Here is a 14,473-nt window from a genome sequence, read left to right on the forward strand (position 1 = left end):
GAAAGCTGAAAAAGTTACAGCTATGTGAAAAATGTAAACACTGATGCTGGTGAGTGACAACTTCCAGCCTGCTAGGGAATTTAAGTGTTAACTGGAAATGATTCATTGCTTTATGGTCTGTCCTTCAGTAATATTCAGAAATGCTGGTTTTAAGAGGTTGACGCAGGTTTAAGAGGAAGACACTGATGCTAATTGGACTCGATCTGTTTCACTATATTCAACTTAATGGATAGAATTTTGCAGCTGTGCTTCCATCCCTTGGGAATCTAGAGCTCCACAGAATTATATGCTGAAATTGCTTTTCTATGTACTTATTTGACATTTTTTAAGATTCATTTTCACTTATGTTTTTACAGAAGGCTAATTTTAGAGGCTGTGCTTTTGTGCTTACTGTCCACATTTCCCCTGTGCTATTGTAGGAATGGTGAAAAGGGCGTGAAATTTGATCGGCTTGTTTTCATTAAAGGTGCAAAAACCACTTGATGAGCTTGTGAGTGCCAGAGACCGACGACGCTAGTGCTGCTGTACTTTCTGTTTTCTGGCAAACCAGTCTGTGCAGTAAATGGAGTAAAGAATATGTGATCAACTTTAGCATTAACCCCAGAATGGTTTACACGACTCCCTGAGGAGCACTTGCATGGCAGTGTGATTCTAGAGGACAGTCACCTTGTTTAGCTTAACTCACTTGTCAGAGTAATATGAACAAGCAGCTCCAGTAATGGACGCACACAGACCATACAATCTGGCATGTTGACGTTCACAAGCTTCTCATAAACAGTAAATCTCAAACATCTGGCAGTAGGTGTGTAAAGTAATGCATGTATTTAGGCTGAGAACTGGCTAATGGGTAGAAAAAAGAGCAGATAAGGTGTTGCTGTTTCAGCACGGGTAATGTTGTAATTAGTGGAGTACCACAGGGATCTGGATTGGGTCCACTGGTTTCCTAACTCATGTGAACGATCTAGATTCTGAAATACTGTCATGGGTGTACCAGTTTGCAGGTGACACTGAAACAGGGGCCTTTAGAAAACGTTTAGAAGCAGCAAAGGAAACCCAAAAGGTGAGAATTTAGAGGGAATTCCAGATTGGGCAAACACCTGGCAGACAGATGAAGATTAATGTAGACCAGTGCCAGAGTGTTACATGCAGGCAGCACAAACAGGAATTATAAACACAAAACAGGAAACGCTGTTCTAGAATAAGATACTTGAGAAAAACACTTAAGTGTTAATTCTGATTCACTATTGATATGTTCTAAGCACTGTGTGGAAGCAATAAAAAAGGCAAACAGACCGTGAGGCTACCTAGTAAACAGTGTAGGACTGGACTCAAGAGAAGTCATGCTAATTTAAATACCACAGTAGTAAGACTTTATTTAGAATTGAACTGTACTGTATTCAGTTTTGGTCACTAGGTAATAGAAAAGATTTTGTTTCTTCTGGAATCAGTGCAGAAAAGAAAAACCAGTTGTATTCCGGGGCTTAAAGGAAATTTGTACACTAGCAGGCTGAAGGAACTGAACCATTTTAGTCTGGAACAGGAGACCTGACACAAGAGTTAACAATACTCGAAGACACTGATAAAGTCAACCCAGAATCAACAGAGAAACACAAACCAGAGGACAGTGGTGTACGGGGACTACTGGGAAGAACATTTAAGACTGAGGCTGAGAGGAAGACACTTCTTTTCACAAAGGGTGGTGGGAGTGTGGAACAAGCCGTTACCCTGCTTTCCTTCGATCACCCACTAGCTTTTGTGTGCTACTAATGTGAATGTAAGAGAGATTAATCCAGCACCTCGAGTGTTGCAGCTGCTGCATTTCGAACTGTTTCCTGCCCAGTTTGCTCCTTTCCTCCGGTACACGGACCTGCTCGTCACTGCTGTGCACCCTGGCAGTCGGGGGGCGGGGGGGGGACAGAGAGAGAGACATGCGATCAGAGCTGTGCCCTCTCCGCCCGCTGCCCAGCGGTGGGGCGGCTCTTCGAGGTGTGACATTCACAATGGTGTGAGCAGAACCCCCCCGCCCTGAGCCAGGCTGCACTTTCCCCACCACCCTGCCTCCCCTTCCCCCCTCTCGCGGCTCGGCCCGTCTCGGGGGGGGGTCGCCCCCGCTGCCCTTTGCTCAGGCGGGCGAACGGCAGCTTCGGCAGGAAACCCCAGCACCAAGGCGATGAGTCACGCGGGGGCCTGGGCGTCAGTGGTGACCACAGCGCAGGAGGTTACATCATTCACAGGCAGCTCGCAACCTCGGGCTGTGAAAAACACCAGCAGGCCTTTAACCCACCACAACGGAAACGGGGTCCTGTTCATGTTTTGGACAGCCACTTATTTGCCACCCTGGCTTTCGCTGACATCCATCCTGTATCGGATTTGTCAAAGCCCCGTCGAGCTTGGGAGATCCCAGGAGGAAAGGGTTTGGGAAGAGGGAGTTGGAGGCTCGGTGCCGAGACCCGCCTGTGTCGGGTCAGGCCGGGATGTGCTTGTGTCACCTCTGCCTGTGCTTGGGTCACCTGCCCTGCCACGAGACAGGAAGAGGCCATTTGACCGCCTTACAGTTGTCTCACAAAGTATTTCCATTTGGGCATGGGCAGGGCTACGGGTCAGTGATTGCAATGATAATAAACTCGATTTTATATACCGCCCTTAAAAGTGGCGTCTCAAAGCACTTTACAGAACAAAAAAGAGGTTTTGAGTCTAGCTTTAATAGAGCCCAGGGATCAGATGTCAGGGGTGACTCTCGGATATCCTTAGGAAAGGAATGCCAGAGCTTTGAGTCAAAGAGGAGAAGGCCCTGTCTCCCATGGAGTATAAACTGGCTTGGGAGACAGGCAGGAGACCAGAATTAGGCAGACAAAGGTTGCAAGGTGATCCGATAGTCACTCTGATCTGATTCACTGATTAATCAGTTCAGCTATGGAAAATGCCCCCTGCCCATCAGCACTGGTTTGCTGCCACGTTTTTCTTTCCCTCCTTCCTGCCTTCGGAGAAGGCGGAAAACAAAGTGAAGGGCCTCTGCAGCCCAGCTGCCAGACAATGGCCCCTTTCTGAGCCCCCGCGCCACAGGCTCCCAGGATGGGCTGCAGAGCCTGTGCCAGTCCTGGCAGGAGATATCCCAGCAGGAGCCCCGGGACACAAGAGGCCATTGAGGTGCCCCCTGCCCCGGGCGGCGTGAATAGCCGCTCTCTGGCAGCGCTCTCTCAGAGGGGCTGTCGTACCCTGACACCACTGCTGCTGAGGAGATGCCTCTCCGCGCTGGCCTGTGGCTGCACTGGATCCTTACCGTGGCTATAGCAGGCAAGAGCTCCTACCCACGGTTATTTCTCCATTGTCTGTGCTGGAATTACTAACCCCCAGCTACTGCCGCTATTGCTGTTATTAATGCTGCTGATGTTTCACTGCTAGAGCCGCAATAACCACCACCTGCATTAACATAGCTACAGGGCTGCTGTTACTCCTGCTACTGCTATTTCTGGTGCTACAGCTGCTATTTCTGCTGTTAATAATACTGTTAATGCTATACATATCATTGTTTCAGCTGCGGTAACTACACATTCTTTACTTACAGGGCTGTGGTTACTGCTGCTACTGCTATTGTTGGTGCTGCTATTGCTGTTATTAATGCTGTTGGTGCTACACATGTTACCTTTACAGCTGCAGTAACTACTGCTTCTGTACTTACAGGACTCCTGCTACTGCTATTGCTGGTGCTGCTATTGCTGTTATTAATGCTGTTGGTGCTACACATGTCACTGTTACAGCCATACTAACTACTGCTGTTATTACAAGGCTAATGCCACCACTGCTATTATTAGTGGGCTAATGTTACTGCTACAGTACTGCCATTACTGCTAACATAGTAGTAATGATAATAGCAATAGTAGTTACTACCAATGATTACTAGAATTAAGTAAAAGCACTACTCTCATCAATCTCTACTATTGCTGGTATGTTTACTGCTACAACTGTTACAGCTCCTGCTTCTACTTTTACTAATGCTGTTGATGCAACACATACCGTTGGTACTTTGATTTGGTCTGGGCGTCTGTTACTGCACTTCAAATTCCATTACAGTAGGGTCTCAACATTTGGGAGGGTTCAGTGCAGAGAACAGTCACAAATAGCCAAATAGCATATAACCCAGATCATGCCTACACCGCCACAGAATGTATCACAGTATATATATGAAGGGTTAAGAGACATAAGTAACCCTCAATTATGTGATAATTAAAGTACTAATGCATTGGCTTTAAGTTAATTTAAATAACATTGATAATCCAAAACAACAGTAAGCACGAATTCATAGTAATCAGTTAAACACGCTGCCAAAACAGAACTGGGCTCATTAGTTACAATAACTCTCACTCACTCTCTAGCTAGATTTGTCTTGTGATCCTAGTCTGTTGCACCACTAATTTAAAACCTGGGATCACAACCTTCAGCTCGGTTTCATCCCAAGCAATAGGTGGAGCTACAGCAGTAGGTGAAGCTCAACAGTAGGTATAGCAGTAGGTGGAGCTGCAGAAGTAGGTGGAGCTCAGCAGTAGGTGGAGCTCAGCAGCAGGCAGGGCTCAGCAGCAGGCGGGGCTCAGCAGTAGGTGGGGCTGCAGAAGTAGGTGGAGCTCAGCAGTAGGTGGAGCTCAGCAGCAGGCAGGGCTCAACAGCAGGCGGGGCTGAGCAGTAGCAGTAGGTGGAGCTGCAGTAGGTGGAGCTCAGCAGCAGGCGGGGCTGAGCAGTGGCAGTAGGTGGAGCTCAGCAGCAGGCAGGGCTCAGCAGTAGGTGGAGCTGCAGAAGTAGGTGGAGCTCAGCAGTAGGTGGAGCTCAGCAGCAGGCAGGGCTCAGCAGCAGGCGGGGCTGAGCAGCAGGCGGGGCTGAGCAGCAGGCGGGGCTGAGCAGTAGCAGTAGGTGGAGCTCAGCAGTGGCATTAGATGTAGCTCAGCAGTAGGCAGGGCTCAGCAGTGGCAGTAGGTGGAGCTCAACAGTAGGCGGGGCTCAACAGTAGGTGGGGCTCAGCAGTAGGCGGGGCCCAGCAGTAGCAGTAGGTGGAGCTCACCAGTAGATGGGGCTCAGCAGTAGGCAGGGCTCAGCAGTGGCAGTAGGTGGAGCTCACCAGTAGATGGGGCTCAGCAGTAAGGTAGCAGTAGCAGCTGGAACAGTGCAGCTGTAGCTATGGGCTCAGGAAACTCATCCCTCTCTCCCTCACAGCCCCCAGGTCCTCGGCCGCGGGGTACCGGGCGCTGGAAGGCGGGGCGGTCAGCCTGGCCTGCCGCTACTCGGTGAAGAGGTACGGGCTGAGCCGGGTGTGCTGGGGCCGGAACTGCGGCACGCTCTGGTGCAGCGACACCATCGTCCAGACCGACGGCAGCCGCGTCATCTCCAAAGTCTCGGACCGGTACCGGCTCAACGGAGACATCCCGGCCGGACAGGTGGACCTGACCATCTCCAGGGTGAGGCAAGCGGACAGCGGGTCATACTGCTGCCGAGTGGACATCGATGGCTATTTCAATGACCAGAAGGTGTCTCACACCCTGCAAGTTCTCAAAGGTAGGTTACACCAGCCCTGGGCAACCCAGATACTAAATACTGATGTAGCTGTCAGAAACAGTCAATTAATTAATCAAATTAGTCATCAAACAGTTGAAGTAATTAATCAATCTGTTAATAAAATGTCATTATAATAAAGCACTAATTACATGGAGAGAATCTGGGAGGAAGTGGAGAAGGCAGGTTTCTTTGTCACACTATATATGGAACTTTGATCCTACCAAGAGCCAAGACTGTTGAGCAACTGTTACAGGCCAGCTCTGTACCGTATTTCTCATATTCTTGAATATAAACGTTGTTTACACCAGGGGACACAACTCCAGGCCTGGAGGGCCAGCGGTTTGCTGGTTTTCCTTCAACCTGAGCTCTTAATTACTTAATTGACCAATTGGACCTATCATTTGCTTGATTGGACAAGCATTTCCTAGTTTTTGAGAAGGTGGAGATGTAAAGAGGTTTACAAACCCAGCTAGACAGAGGCACTTGCGGACTGGAGATGCCCCCCCCAACCCTGGGTTAAAACCTCTGAAACTGTAACTCCTTCCTTTCTGACTCACAGTTCTTGATAGTCCAGGCTCTTTCTCGGCATGCGCTTTTTCATATGAGTAAATGCCTGAATACACCTCCTGTCCTTCCAGCGCCAGCGGAGCCCTCACCATCAGCCAGCCCAGTGACTCCGACACCCGGACACTCCGGACACAACCAATCGGAGCCACAGGCTGCAGGTAAGCCTGCCGCTAATCTCCTGGATCTCCGAGTGGAATGGGCATGTTTGTGTACCTGAGCCTCTCACTCCGCAATTCCACCACTGTATGCTCTGCCTTTCCCAGCACTAACCCGGCTGCAGCTGGCGAGCCTGAAGGAGGCAGTGTGCTTGCTTGCACACGTGGGTGCAGTTGTCTTGACGCCGTGCGCCCACAAATACCACCCACATGGCAGGGGACTCTTGGCACTAATCCGCTACTGAAAAGCCGTGCATCCCTGGAGAAGGGTGGTGCTAATCCAGAGCCTATCGTGGAAGCCCTGTGAGCGAGACTCCAGGCCAGCGCTGGTTGGACACATTCTGGGGCCTGAGGAGCCTTCTGTGTGGAGTCTGCATGTTTGGGCGGGTTTTTACAGGGTGCTGCAGTCTGCTTTTATAGTCCAAGCACATGCCGACTAGGGCATTTACTGTCTCCAAAGTGTACCTGCAGGTGTACCCTGTGTTGACAGGGTCTTTGTGAAATTTGGACAGACGTTTTCTGCCGTATTTTGCAAGGGGAAGAACTGGATTGAACTGGAATGGAGTTATACTGTGTTATACAGGAACATGTGGTACAAAAGTAAGTGACCAATTGTGTTATAATAAGTTATCTTTGGCAAATGGGGAAGAGGAAGATGAGCGTGATCCTGCAATGTTGCCAGTCTGATCAGCCCAGGGACGTGTGACAGATAAAACCTTCCTTTAACTTCTGAGGCGGACTCTTGGCTGTTTTTCAAGGGGAAGTGGAAATATTGCTACAGCACCTGGGATGGACTGGCAGCAATTCCAGGGTGTGTGCCCACCCTGTGCCCTGTGTCTGCGGGGTTAGCCTCTGGTTTGCCATCTGCCGTGGATAATGGCGGGATAGATGGATGTTTGACCTGTATGCTTAAACCGGGGGATAAAAGGTTCCCAGGTCTGGCTGGCGCAGTGTGGGTCCAGCTGGCATTGTGTACTGGACCTCCTTGGTCTTATCCAGTCTGTCAGGACACCTACTAGAGGTGAAGTCTGAGCTGATCTTGTCTTTTCAAACAACTAGGACATGGGTGTGGAAAACTGAGTGGGAACTCCCCCAAAGAAGAATGCTAAGCAAACCTTGCAGAAGCAGCAACATCAATTCAGGAAGAATTTGGATAACATTCTTTATCCAAGCCAACGCCTTAAGGGATTGTCCTTATCTGACAAGCAGAAAGAATTGAATTCTTGAACCTGAATCGAGCATTCAGCCTACTGGACTGCAGTTCAAGCCGGCAAAGAAAGACAAACCAGAGGACACAAGCGCTCTCGCAAGCAAACAGCTAGATGAGATACTCTGGTCAGTTACATACTCGCCACCAATCGACCCAGATGGGCTGAGATGCCCCCCGTGCACAGCTTTTCCTGTGTGCTTCATTGTGGTGGGCTGCAAGTTTTGTGGTTTTGCTCAGGTCTCTGTTCTTAAATCAGGTTAGGCTGGCATCTTAGAGCAGGATGTGATGAGTGTTTTGGTTCTTGTCTGGCTGTGCCTGAAAGCCCTGTGCTGTGTGGTGTGGTTATTCTCGTGAAGGAGAGGCCACTAGAGGCATCGGTTCAACGCGGTGACGTGTGACGTTTTCCAAGGCCACAGGAGCCCGTTAGTCAGCAGTCAGATGACGAGCTGCGATCGGGGCTCAGCGCTGCCGATGAGACACGGGCAGGTTCTGGGAAGTGAAACCCACTTCCCATCAGCGAGTGACAGGAAGTGTCTGCCTTCTCTCCCCACTCCGATGAAAGACTATAATAATTTAGCCTTATACTTATTATTATCATAATATAGCCCTTATCTGACACTCCACTCAAAATGCTTTACAGCATCCATCCACCTGGATGAGAGGTAAGAGATGACTTTATTGGCCATATACAATTTCTTGCTTTAGGAATTTGTCTTTTCGCATACCTCAACTTGCTCTCCATGAGACACACAGACAGGGAGAGAAGCTGGGGGTCAGAGCACAGGGTCAGCCATTTATACAGCACCCCAGGAGCAGTTGGGGTTAAGGTCCTTGCTCAGGGGCCCAACGGAGAAGGATTCCTCTGCCAGCCGCAGGATTCAAACCAGCAACCTTCCAGCCACAGGCGCAGATCCTTGGGCACCGCACCGCCACCATGATGTGATGGCAGGCAGAGCGCTCCAGTACTCCCACCACACACCAGCTCTCAGTGGGGAGGAGTGATGAAGCCAGTTCACAGATGGGCATAATTAGGGGGTTATGATTGGTAAAGGCCAAGGGGAAATTTGGCCAGAACACCAATGAAACACCTCTACTCTTTTCAAGAAACGCCCTGGGATTTTTAATGACCACAGAGAGTCAGGACCTCGGTTTTGGGTCTCCTCCAAAGGATGGCACCATCTTTTTTTTCACAGCATGACTATACTGGGGCATTAGGACTCACACAGACGGCAGCATGAGCGCCCTCTACTGGGCCCACTAACACCTCTTCCAGTAGCAGCCTTAGCTTTCCCAGGAGGTCTACCGTCCAGGTACTGGCCAGGCTCACACCTGCTGAGCTTCAGTGGGTGGTGGCAAAGATAAGGCATGAGAAAGCACGTGCTTCAGCGTTCCGAGACTACTAGGACAGGGAAATGGTGCTACTTTCACAATGACTGGGAGACTGTTGCTGGATGCAATGGAAAGTGTTGTGTAATTTGTTGTGTGATCTGTGAACCACTTCTCTGAAATCCAAATGACTCGTTTATTCTAGCAGTTTAGTCAGCAGAGGCTTGAGACTTTATCGTCCTCCTGCCAGACTGCGTCAGTCTGCAGGGTGCGATCTGACCCGAGTCAGATCCAAAATAAAGTCTTCCATAATTAGGACCCATTTCACCCTGTTTCTAGCAGATTTTCCTCCAATTAACATTCTTCCCATGTTTCTGAATGAGACACTGGCTCTCCAGTTTTGCAAAAGCCCGAAAGGGCTTACTATTATTCTTAAGAGACTCAAAGTCTCCTCACTGTCTGTCCTCAGGCAGTGACAGGAGATCACACACTGGGCTGCAACTCTATTGAGTTTCCTCTCCTAGTAGGATCGGAAGCTGTTCTGGTTCTGGCGGGTGTGGAGATTCTGGGATTAGACTTGTAATTTAAGGGAAGAATGTCTGTTCCAGCGATGGTGCGTCTCTGGCTCACTGGTAATTGCAGTCGGCTCGATGGGGTTTAATCTAGAAGCAACGAACTCTTCCCGGGGGTAACCCCTGGTTTCAGTCTAAATAGTTGTTACAAAAAAAAGGTCTCCCTCACCGAGAGTCCTGTGATTCAACCCTGCTTCACATCATCCCACCCGACCCGAAAGGAAGTTGAAAAACAGACCTCAACTGTCTGTTTTGTACGGCGGGCGTATTAGCGCAAATAACCGCATTTAAACACCATGCACGTCATCTGAGAGTCGTGCATCTGCGGTCGGAGCTAGTTAGGTAAACGAACAGCACTTTATTTCACAGTTCATCACCAAATGCGACTCCCGTGACTCAGTTTTCAGCATTTGTATACAAATTGAATTGCCTGGGTTGTTCCATAACGTTGAAACTATTCAAGACCACTCAGTTCCTGATTAACATTTTTTACACGGCTCCCCAAAATGCTTTATTCCAAAAACGCAACTAAATGATCAGCTTCATCTAGGCCGAGGTAGTTATCGCACACTATACCCCTGAACCTTGCGGTGACTAAAAATGTCACAAAGTTACTTTCTGTGAGGTTTATTCAGAAACAATCGGCGATGAAGTGAACAGCAATTGAAACGAACTATATTCTGCCTTGCTTTGGCAATATCTAATTATTTGGCAATATTGAAACATTGGATTCCCGAAAACCACAGCAGCAGTCTCTCTCGCACGTTATTCTGCGTAGGAGCGGGAGTGCAGAACGGCTTTCCACAGACTCGTACACGCGTGTCAAACGGTGTCAACTGTTCTCTCAGTGTTAAAGGTCTGTGTAGTCATGAATGCGCGGGCGTGCTCGGCGCCTTGTTACAGGTAACAACAGCGGGAGCTCTGACCCTCCTGTGTCTTCTTGGACCGGAGTTCGGGTCATCTAGAAAGGGCGTTCCCAGTCCCGGTCCGGGTGACCCACACACCTGCTGGGTTGAGTTCCGGCCTAGCTCCCAGTCACACAGTCGAACAATTAAGTGACTTGATAACAGTATTTATTTGAACTGCTTAACTGTTTCCATAGTATAGCGCCAAGTTTCTGTAGTGTGGTAGTTAATCACTTTCGCATCATACGGGAAAAGTTCTCGATTCGAAACCGGGCGGAAACATGCTTTCTGTGCACATGACAACTGAACTGTTTTCAGCTCTTAAACACGTAGGGGGTTGCCTTTTAAATTTTGCATTTCGTATGTAAAATCCTAGACTTTTGAGTTGCCAAAAATACTCCAAAAAAGCCACATGTTTGTTCAAGTAAGGCTTCATCAGGTCACTGGGACCTCTGATCTAGACGAAACAATACGCACCGGCTCCCCCTAGTGACCGCGCTCTCCATTCTCAGGGGCCGCTGCTCTGAGTGTCTGCATGCCTTTGCTCGCTCCCGTGTGTCGCGGCGCCTCTCGCGTTGGTTTCTCAGACCGGTGCTGTTCGGGCTGGGACCAGGCTGGTCTTTCTGTAGTCGGGTGATGGCAGCCAGGCCGCTGTGCCCCGTGTCTGTCCCCTGCAGGAGGCCGGGTAGAAGCAGAGTCGCCCCGCCTGACTGAGGATGATGCCGCGAGGAACCCCAGCCTGCCCCGCTCCGGAGGCGTCGTGAGTGCATTCTCGCCGTGCCCGGCGCTCCCATTGACCCTCACATTAAAAAAAAGTGCGCTCGGTATATATCGTTATTTTCTATTGATTTATTCTATTATATATTCAGCATTAATGATGTATTTTTACGTCTCCTATATAGTTGAAATCGCATGACTCGTCAGAGTCTGTGCTCATTGTAAGATGCCTGTTGTGAAATAAAATTTTTTTTTAATAGAAAAAATACGGCATTTTCGCTGTTTGCAGGAGGAGAGCGCGATTGTCACGCAGTCCTTGCAGATCAATGTTCCGGTGCTGGCTGGGTCCATCACTGTGCTGCTGTTCCTGCTGCTGGCCAGCTCGCTGGCTCTCCTGGGCTTCCGACGTAGGTATCCGACGTGGATGAACGGGAAACGAGTCCTCCCACGAACGTCATGTGTAACGCGATGCACAACTACAGCACTTCTTATGAATAGTTGGGACACAGGGGTGTCCAGTCCTGGTTCTGGATGGCCGGCCTGTCAGCAGGCTGGAGAGGCAGGGGAAGCAGACAGTCTGGCTCAGACAGGCCTGTGATGAGCTCATTTCGTTTATAAAGAGCCGAGCTGGAATGAAAACCTCCTGACACGCTGGCCCTCCAGCACCTAGACTGGACAGCCCCTGAGTTACAACAAGAATGACCACTTCTGACTGTGGGTGGGCCAGCCCGACTCTGAAGAGCGTTAGACATGGTGTACCCCTGGCGCTACAACCAAACTCTCACAGAGATCGTTTCTGCACTGTGACCTGGGGAGACTGTGCTTCTGGGCAGAGTGCAGCTCAATGCTTCTTACAGAACACGAGCTGCAGCCCCCCAGTCGAAACTGATACCAGACAGGAAACCACAATAACGGGGGCGCTTGTGATCTGACATCAGCGCTCTGAAGGACTGGTACACTCGTTGCACTGATCTGACAGGCGATGTGTACCTGCAAGAGCTGTAAATGTTTGGTCTGGATCGTTAGCTTTTAGTCTCTCTGTAGTGCAAAAGGGTTTTAGTTGCAAAAATGTAAAAATGTTTTTTTAATCAGTGCAATTAGCTACAGGTATTTTATCCAGACCTACAGTGATGTGAAAGAGAAAGTGTATCCCCCTTGGATTCTGTTGTTTTACATATTTAGATATATCTGACATTCATCTGGTCCTCACAGTGAGATAGATCAAACCTCAGGTGACACACAACTCACATTTCACTGTTAATTTATTAAACAGAAACTCAGCCAGCACTCGATATCTTTGGGTGAAAAGGTAAGCGTACCCCATGATTCAGAAACATGTGGAACCCCCTTTAGAAGCCATAACTTGAATTACACGTTTCCTGTAAGAGTTGATCAGTCTCTCACATCCCCTGGGGCGAATTCCGTCTCACTCTTCCTTCCAGAATTGTTTCAGCTCTGTGATGTCTGAGGGCAGTCGGTGATGCACAGCTGTCTTTGACAGTAAAATTAGCGCCTGTTATTGTTCACGTGAGGTTAGATTTATCTACTGATACAGGACTAGTGAGGACTAGGTGAAGATCTGACATGTTTAAATATGTAAAACCATAGAAACTTTCTTTCTCACATCATTGTAATCAACAAAGGTATTAAGCAGAGGATTTAATTAATACTGTAGTCGTCTGTCTTGTAGGTACAATTCATTTTAAGTGTTTACCATGTACACACTCTCATTGTAGTGGGAATTGGAGCCTATTATTCTTATTCTTAGACAGGAATTAATTCAGTTATTTTTTTTAGGAATACAACTTTGCAGATTGACTGTCTGTGTCTTTTTCTTTCCCAGGACAAATTCAGAAAAGAAGCCAGAATGAGACAGGAAGGTGAGGGCAAAGAAAAGCACATTATTAATATCGAGCAAATTTATATTTATTTTAGATTTTGGTGGAATCTTTCACCAAAATGCTAGGATTGTCCTAGAATTTATCTTTTAACCTTTTAAAGCGTGTGTATTATGAATCTCAGTCCTCCTTTAAAAAAGAATCAAAACTGTTTAAATATGAGGCACTTTTTACACATTTGTAACACAGAAGGTCAGCAACCCCAGCAGAACCCCGACATATTATCCATGAGATCGAAACCAGACGTCCAGTGGAGGAGAATATCTACACCCTGGATTAGATCCCTGGTCCAGACTCCTCCGCTCCTCTGGAGAACATCTTCAGCCTGGAATAGACTGTCTCTGGTCTAGACTCCTCCTCTCCTCTGGAGAACATCTTCACCCAGGAATAGACTGTCTCTGGTCCAGAGTCCTCCTCTCATTTAGAGAACATCTTCACCCTGGAATAGACTCTCTGATCCAGACTCCTCCTCTCCTCTGGAGAACATCTTCACCCAGGAATAGACTGTCTCATGTCCAGACTCCTCCTCTTGTTTGGAGAACATCTTCACCCAGGAATAGACTGTCTCTGGTCCAGACTGCTCCTCTCCTCTGGAGAACATCTTCACCCAGGAATAGACTGTCTCTGGTCCAGACTGCTCCTCTCTTCTGGAGAACATCTTCACCCAGGAATAGACTGTCTCTGGTCCAGACTGCTCCTCTCTTCTGGAGAACATCTTCACCCTGGAATAGACCGTCTATTCCTGATGGCATCTTCTACTGGTTTACCAACACTATGCAGCAGAAACCTGGTTTTCCCTGGATATCTCCCATCACAGTAGGCCCAGCCTTGCTTGTTTTGTAGATCTGACAAGATCAAACTATATGGTGCACCGCTGCCTGTCCTGCTGTTCAGCTGCTACTTCAGCCACCCATAACAATTTGCTTTTTATGTGGCTGGATGTTGGTAGAATTCTGCTTTATTGCTGTGCCTATTAGTAAAGACTACTCCTGACAGCTAACATTGTAACATGTTATTAGACATCTTTTTTATTAATCTCCTTTATTTTTTCTCTGATTGCAAATTAGCAGTTTCAAATGCTTATTATTTCAAAGTGTTTAATGGCCCCATTACAGATGTGCTTGGCACTGCTGTGCTGTCTCACAGCTTTAGGATGAAGGCTGCGTGACCTCTGTGTGGAGTTTGCACGTTGTATCCTGTGTGATTCTACAGTGCCTTCAGAAAGTGGTATTCATCCCCCCTTGGATATTTTCACAATTTATCATGCAAACTATAATAAAAATACATCTGTGTGGGATTTTCTGTCTATACAAATGACTTTGTAATAAAATGTAAAGGACCCATGGTGAGAACATGGCTGGGTATCTTGTTCCATTCTCCCACAACCGTTTACTTGAAGAAGCACCTCCTGGTTTTATAAATGCTCTTCCCTGTAGTTTCCAGTTAAATTGAACCCAGGGCCCCAGTGATGCAAGACTGCAATGGTAACCACTGCACCTACATGCTGCCCAACCTTTTATACTTTTTGACAGAATTCAGTGAATAGGATGCAAAGATGATCTGCTCTCTTGTGCCCGAAGTT

At 48.2% G+C, this 14,473-nt stretch overlaps 1 protein-coding gene across 1 annotated transcript; it reads left to right on the forward strand.

Annotated features, from left to right (window-relative positions):
- The first annotated feature begins 3,141 nt into the window (after positions 1–3,141).
- On the forward strand, positions 3,142–14,243 carry LOC148650407 (uncharacterized). Its single transcript, XM_088604159.1, has 7 exons — positions 3,142–3,294; positions 5,203–5,541; positions 6,180–6,266; positions 10,954–11,036; positions 11,283–11,400; positions 12,837–12,873; positions 13,081–14,243. Exons 1-7 carry the CDS (start codon positions 3,240–3,242, stop codon positions 13,169–13,171), a joined length of 810 nt encoding a protein of 269 aa, XP_088460285.1. The 5' UTR covers positions 3,142–3,239; the 3' UTR covers positions 13,172–14,243.
- The last annotated feature ends 230 nt before the right edge of the window (positions 14,244–14,473 follow it).

The sequence above is a fragment of the Lepisosteus platostomus genome, chromosome 13 (genome assembly GCF_059453375.1).
Source record: "Lepisosteus platostomus isolate fLepPlt1 chromosome 13, fLepPlt1.hap1, whole genome shotgun sequence".
NCBI classification, from domain to species: domain Eukaryota; kingdom Metazoa; phylum Chordata; class Actinopteri; order Semionotiformes; family Lepisosteidae; genus Lepisosteus; species Lepisosteus platostomus.